A 6,000-nucleotide genomic window follows, 5' to 3' on the forward strand; every position below is an offset into this window, starting at 1 on the left:
CATTTAGATCGTCAGTCGTCACCAGCTCATTGATGACTTCAGCATTTACCGTGCATTTGCAATGTCCAGCCTTGCTATAGATTGTGTTTCAAGGGGTTAACACTGAAGATTTTCCATACTGGGCTGCTCTCAAATAAAGAGCTGCTGCTTAGTGCATTGGCCATAACACCACTTTTAAGGGGTAGGTCTTTGACTGATGTACATGACAATACTGCTGTTGATAGCAGTTAATTATGGACATTTTGCACCATCTGGGCACTCACGACCTAAACCTCCCCATTATCTAGGGGCTTCACAGGTGAAGTTTCAGGTATTGCTGCTGATCTATTGCTACTGTCATGGTTTTAGGCAACCAGCTAAGGCAAACCTCCTCCACTCTGCGATGAAGACAGTGGGCCTATGAGGGTGAAGGCCCTTTCTGTTTTTTCAATTATGCCTCCTCCAAAACCCATTTAATTATGTTGGTATGAATCTTCATGACAGTACGAGCCCTGAAAGACCGTGTGTCCTGTGACTGCCTGCTTCTGTCATTGCACAAAGTTGTGGTCTTTACTTTCCTAATGCACTGAAGATTACTCGCCTAAGGACAGGGACAAACTATGTCCTGTTCATTCTGTCCTGAGGAAATGCAGTATAGATGAATATTTGTCAATTTGTTTTGTATTTTGATCGTTAGTTTGTGTAAATACACCCAGTGACTGTTTCTTAGATGCTTTAGGCAACTGACCTAGATGTTTTTCTGTACTAAATCAAGACCCTTTTGGGATTCAGTGGTGATACTCCCGCTGATTTAATGTTTACGTTTTCATTTTGACAGTGAAAGCCATCCTGTAGAAAAGGTGGAGCATTTCGTAGCACGTGCATATAAAAAGGAAGCTACTCCTGGGCAGTTTGCTACTACTCCATAGAAGTTGCACACTTGGGAAGTCCTTGGTAATTTGCACTGGGTTAGCACAAACGGGATGAACTGCCACTTGACACACCAGCAACTCAACCTCAGCCCTGCTTTGAGCTTCCCGCTACAAAACTAGAAGCACAGACATCAGTCTATTAAATTCAATAGGTCAGTCTGTCTTCAAGTGGCATTGCTGCTGAAGTGACCTAAACATCTCCTTTTAGTTTACATCTGATAGGCTCAACTCAGTCTCCTTCCTAGAAGAACAGGACAGACTCCTTTTTTTCCCTTCCCGCCCCCACCCCCCCCAAATCATCCTGTATTATTATCTAAACTTCTACAGAACTGTAGAAGTAATACAAGTTGGGAAAATGAGCTGGATTCCTTTGTGAACAACTCACAGGCATGGAGCAAAATTCCTAATTAGAGAATCACTACAAATGACAGGTGGATCAAAGTGTGAAATAACCCGCCCCGGTTTTGTATTTTAGCAAGCGCTGTGTCTAACTGTTCCACCTTTAATTTGTTGAGATTAAGGCAAATAAAATTCAATGCACATGTAAATAAGAAAATCTATATACAAAACTATGCAGCAATTCTTTCTTCTAACCCTACATGTATTTCAGGGCCCTACTACTTTTCTTTCCTGCTTCAACTGCGTTAAATAAGATGTAAGGTCAATTCTGGAGCTGGAAAAATGAGGTTTGTAGGTAGGGATTCTTTCACTGTCCAGACACATACTATCGTGACAGTCTGTCTTCATCATTGTTATTATTTCTGTTAATGTCCAATACAGATATCTCAGTCCCTGTCCTAAATTGATGATAATTAAGCATGAGGTAGGCACAGAGGGGGAATAACACATTTTATGAACAGGTTACATGTATTTCTAGTTGCAAATGAAATAACGGGACCAATTCAAGTTTCATAAATTGCTTAAATCTTGACCACAAAGTGTATTAGATACTAGTGGTACAGGGCAGCAGGAACCATTTTCCACATGTCAAATCTAAGTAAGTCTGATGGTAAATTGTCACACCAGTATCTCCAGTGAGAACATAAACACTTTTGTGCACTCCCATAGTTGTTTGAAGTTATTTGCAAGCACACGCGTTATTTGGAATACACTTGATTACGTGTGCAAAGTTAGCAGTCAGGTGAAGGCTCCTTAAAAACTGGGACCCAGAAGAGCACCACAATCATAAATGTGCAGCTGGCTTCAAAAATTTGCTCATCCTCAGTCTGCCCAATAGTAAAAAGTTGAACCGGTTCTGCAAACTGAGCTCTTTTCGAAAGTAATATTAGGCAAGACCGTGGAGGGGGAAGGGGGGCAAGATACTGAACTTAACGAAGGAATTCGCCTCTTTTGGTGGGCTTCAAGATTAGCATTAAGTCAGCAAGGATGTTTTGAGTAAGGAATAATGTCTTCTAGAAACGCTGAATTCTCACTGCTCTTAAGCCATATTTCTTTCCACACTGCTAAGTATCTATTTGCCATTGTTTCATATTTATCCTAGCAATCTTATTTCTAGAGGGAAAAATATGGCACATCAGACACCTGATAGTAACTTCCCCTAAGGTGCAGACAAATTACGACCTTGATCTAACAGTCTCTGAAACACAGGGAAGCATTAAAGCTACTGAGAAGCTAGAAATAAGCAGCCGTATAACAAAAAATTGAAACTGCAACCAAAACTGGGTGGACGCATGAAAGTTGGTATTTAAAATTTATTGAATATGCCACAGTGCCTACTTTGGTCCCCAAATACAAGAAACTCTATGTTGTTGTCTCTCGTTAAATGAACTCTTCTATTCCCTTTTCTGTCCACATCCTTTCAAATATGTGAAATCCGTATCACTACCTCTTTTTTGATGCTTTAAATACTTTTTTCCTTTGTCTGTTCGCTTTACGCCCTCGAAGGCTGCCTTACTTTTCACACAGATCTACTGCGTGGCCTACAGAGGACAGCCCTGGAGCAGTCCCTGCGCAGCAAAGTTGGGTGGCTGCTGAAGCCCCAACCAGCACACCCCAGTTTCGCTGGGACAGCCGGGGCCCCGCTTTGTGCTTCAGTGTGAAACAGAGGTCCGAGGCAGGCAGGTCCCCACGTATATAAATGCAGCCCGATAAGTATCTTGCTCTTTTCCCATCATTGTTAATTACCAAGTTATTTGTGTGTAAACAGAAGCTTTTGATTTCCTAATCAGCCTCCTGCCCGATTCATTCAGAGATGTCACACACCAGAGTTTGACAGCACAATTAGTCACCATGGAAGCTATTGTGATGTCACAAACACTGAATTGTGGCATCATTGAATGAATCTGGCAGGAGAAGGATGTTGGTTACAAAGGAGAAGGCTTCTGTTTACACAATACCTTGGTAATCAGCAATGATGGGAAAGGGAATATAGAAAAAGAGAGCCTGGTAGTTTAATGAGCATTGATAAAACTGAAAATTTGTAAAGGTTGTCAGAAGCACGCATGTGGCATATTAAGCTATGGAGATAAAGGTTCTGTAATTTACACCTTAATCCTTCACCTCGTCCTATATCCTCAGAACTGAAAGTATATCGCAGACATATACAAACGAGGGTTTCATGTTATTTTTTTCACATATTTCTATATTAGGAGACATACGCAATAAAACCATTAAATAATCAGGATATCCGATGATAAATTTTTTTGAGCACTCTTCTGTAGAGCAGTGAATTTATCTGTGTTGAACAGTATCGGTTTAGGGCTTTACATCTCCAGCAAACTGTTTCCTTTTTTCATTTGTAAGGGTTCTGAATTACATTTTTAGACATAAAAAACCTCTGTTGGCTACAGATAGCATTCACAATTCCAATGCTGGTGATCGCAGCTTATGATTTGTCTTCCTTCGTTTTCTAGAAAAAATTCCCCGTGAAGTATATCGACTAATACTCCAAACGCTACACTTTCTAAAGCATTATTGTATGCTACGTAGAATATCTGAGCGATATGCAGTTGCAAGCTGCACAGCAGAACCCTGCAACTAATCAGTGCCACAAAATAACAGGAAAAGCAAGACTGAATAACATGAGATCCTTTCAGGTACTGTAATTAAACCAATTCACGGTGTTATTTAATTCCCCACAGTTCTTCCTCTTGCTGCCTTCTTGAAACTGTAACCATGACACCTTAATTTCAATCAGGTGGAGGAGCTGCTGCCTGGAGAGCAGATGCCACCGCTGGTCCAGAAATTGCCCATGGATTTGCGGGTGGTGCCACCATTTTTTCCCTGCCTGAAGTCAAGTTTAGCCAACCCCTCCCCCGCCTCAGCATGTCTAGCTTTCATAAGCATTACTGTAGGTATGCAAAGCTGAGTCCGTTCACCCAGGTCTCCCAGCTGGTGATGAGCTGAGCTGTTTCACAGGACCGGTACTCTAAGGATCAAGCTTAATTTGCCTAAGCTGTTTATTTGCAATAGCTTCAGACACAGCAAGGTAGCAACAGAGCGCTAGCGTGAAGATTAGACAGTTCTTTTTCTTTTTTTTTTTTTTTTGGTAGTAAAAACACAGAGGATGGGAAATAAGAGAAGGACTTAAAATGGCTTAAACGCTTAACACATCAAATTGCAATACACAAAAAGCACGTATGCGACTTCAGCTAATTGTACAAATAAAAGCAGTGGAAAGAAAACGTTCCGGCTGGAAGCACATTAATAGGAATTACACATATTTTATGTTCCCAGGTAACCATGCCACCCCTTTGACCGTTCCCTACCTAATCCTAGGTGAGGGTGATGCTCCACTAGAGTCCAGCTGTTATCATCCACACAATGACTTTTGTAAACGAGCAGCTGACAGAGGTCCCTGGCTGTCATGTCTGCTAGAATCTCGACCACTTTGCTTGTTCCATCTTCACTAAAGACTTTTACATCCTGCAACATAAAGGGTACACTTACAGATCAACAGCTCTGAACATAGGCAAACCACACAGCTACTGTAGAAAAGCATCCTCTCGGCGTGACGGTTCCAAGCACCTTGGCAGGCAGGACAAATGACATGGATGATTCACTTTATAACACTCTCTCTTGATGCCCCCTTGCCCTATCTCCCCTCCCCCCTCCCCAACACCTCCCTGAACTAAACAAAGATTCAGCAGGGTTAATATGACCACAGAGATAGGAAAAGTGAGAGAGCAGGTTCTGTATAAAGCTGTGTAAGGTAAGCAAACGTGAAACAATATCAAGAGAGTACTTCGGCAACAGTGGGCAAGAGAAATTACATCCAGTCAAACACACACAATTTTCTCGGCGATCCCGTCGGAGGCCTCCGAACATTTACAGAGGAGCAGGCCGAGACCCCGAAGATGATTAAAAATGGCTCTCTTGTTCCCCACTAACTTTTGATTGTTTCGCTCGGGGATGTCCCACTTGCAGTTCGCCGGCGGATCAATTAGCTAGCACAATCCACGCATTTCTCTCCCTGCCCCGACTTCTCTTTTGATCCCAGCTTGAAAGTAGTTCGAAACCGAGCATGCATACGCTGCACATCCTAAATGTTAATGGAGATGAGAGAACAAGTCAGGAACCTTCTCCCCACCTCCTGAATTATACAGATGCTTTCCTCTTTGCATTGTTCTGCTCAAGCGAGAGACACTTGCCGCAAAATTATTTCTCTGGGCGAACATGCAGGTCCGAGATTTAAATCGACTCCCCGTTTGAAACACTGGGCATCCTAGCGAGAGAAGGCGAACCTAACAAAAACCTGGAGGGTAATTCGATATGGAAAATCTTACCTCAATGGCACGTAAAAGGCAGCAGTCGGAAGAACAAGATGGCATTTTAAATAGAGATTGCCTCTTGGGAGAGAGTTTGCTCTCTGCCTTCCGCCGACCCTTTTGTAGCCTGCGGCTGGGCGCCCGGGGGTGCCGGCGGCGGCGGTACCGTACCTGTCACGTAGCCCCTGCTATGGGGACTGTTTCTGGGGAGGGAAACAACTCTGCCAGAGCTCCACTCAAAGGGTTACACGCAATCTTTGCGGTAGTGAATCAAACCACACCGTGTAGACCAATCCTAGCCCTCCCTCCGACTGATGTAATCATTTCCCACACACTATCAGACTTCCAAATTATTCCCGCCC

At 43.0% G+C, this 6,000-nt stretch overlaps 1 protein-coding gene across 3 annotated transcripts in view; it reads right to left on the bottom strand.

Annotated features, from left to right (window-relative positions):
- GRB10 (growth factor receptor-bound protein 10) overlaps window positions 1–6,000 on the bottom strand; it is a 113,812-nt gene that overhangs the window by 21,611 nt on the left and 86,201 nt on the right. For all 3 annotated transcript variants that reach the window (XM_009883791.1, XM_009883790.1, XM_009883792.1), the window contains one exon: window positions 4,640–4,796. In XM_009883791.1, the coding sequence (XP_009882093.1) occupies window positions 4,640–4,796 (157 nt within the window). The remainder of the gene's footprint in view (window positions 1–4,639; window positions 4,797–6,000) is intronic.

Source organism: Charadrius vociferus, unplaced genomic scaffold (assembly GCF_000708025.1).
Source record: "Charadrius vociferus isolate BGI_N301 unplaced genomic scaffold, ASM70802v2 scaffold103, whole genome shotgun sequence".
In the NCBI taxonomy this organism is placed as follows: domain Eukaryota; kingdom Metazoa; phylum Chordata; class Aves; order Charadriiformes; family Charadriidae; genus Charadrius; species Charadrius vociferus.